Source organism: Malurus melanocephalus, unplaced genomic scaffold (assembly GCF_030028575.1).
Source record: "Malurus melanocephalus ecotype Western Australia unplaced genomic scaffold, MMel_1.1 scaffold_1098, whole genome shotgun sequence".
In the NCBI taxonomy this organism is placed as follows: domain Eukaryota; kingdom Metazoa; phylum Chordata; class Aves; order Passeriformes; family Maluridae; genus Malurus; species Malurus melanocephalus.
This window is the reverse complement of record NW_026624330.1, coordinates 13,240-13,974: the sequence shown is the minus strand read 5'-3', so window position 1 is coordinate 13,974 and position 735 is coordinate 13,240. Positions and strand designations below refer to the sequence as shown.

Sequence of the window (735 nt, the reverse complement as noted above, 5' to 3'; positions counted from 1 at the left end):
GGACATGGGGAGATGGAATATTGGAATGGAATATGCCTGGGAGGAACGAATCCTGTGCTGGCATGGGGCTGGGGAGGAGTGGGAGAGGGAGAGGGGAAAGAAGAAAGGGGCAAGCACGGGGCAAGCACGGGGCAAGCACGGGGCAAGCACGGGGCAAGCACGGGGCAAGCACGGGGCAAGCACGGGGCAAGCACGGGGCAAGCAGGAAGAAAAGGGAGAAGAGAGGAAGAAAAGGAGGAGGAGGGGAAGGAGAAGGAGCTCTGGTTTACCTTGTAGGCCTTCACAAAGCGCACGAACACCGGGAAGAAGACCGAGGGCGGCGTTGTCTTGGGGTTCTCCCCGAAATACTTCACAGCGTCATCAAAGGCATCCTGCAACGGGCACAGCCTCAGGGGCTGCCCACATCCCGGGCACCCTGCCCAGCCCAGCATTCCATGGGAATACAGCCCATCCCTGGTGCCACCCTGCCCCTGCTGCGAATCCTGGGAATGCACAGGTACCCGGGAATGCAGAGGTACCCAGGAATACAGAGATACTTGGGAGCACTGAGGTACCTGGGCTATTTTGGCATCGTCCTGGAGCTTCTTGAGCTTGCCCTCGTTGCTCTGGATGAAGTCCTTGAGCATGGTGTTGTGGTCGTGCATGGTGTACTCGCGCTTGGTCAGCTCCAGCCCGCGCTGCAGCTCCTTGACRTCCAGCAGGACGTTCTCCAGGGACACTGGGGGGAAAGGGAGC

The 735-nt window shown here is 59.9% G+C and overlaps 1 protein-coding gene across 1 annotated transcript in view; it reads right to left on the bottom strand.

Moving 5' to 3' along the window:
• Positions 1-245: 245 nt before the first annotated feature.
• LOC130586205 (formin-like protein 2) overlaps positions 246-735 on the bottom strand; it is a gene marked incomplete at both ends in the record, with an annotated part of 6,156 nt that continues 5,666 nt past the window's right edge. Inside the window, 2 exons of the mRNA XM_057386920.1 lie at positions 246-371; positions 555-718. Coding sequence (XP_057242903.1) covers positions 246-371; positions 555-718 — 290 coding nt within the window. The remainder of the gene's footprint in view (positions 372-554; positions 719-735) is intronic.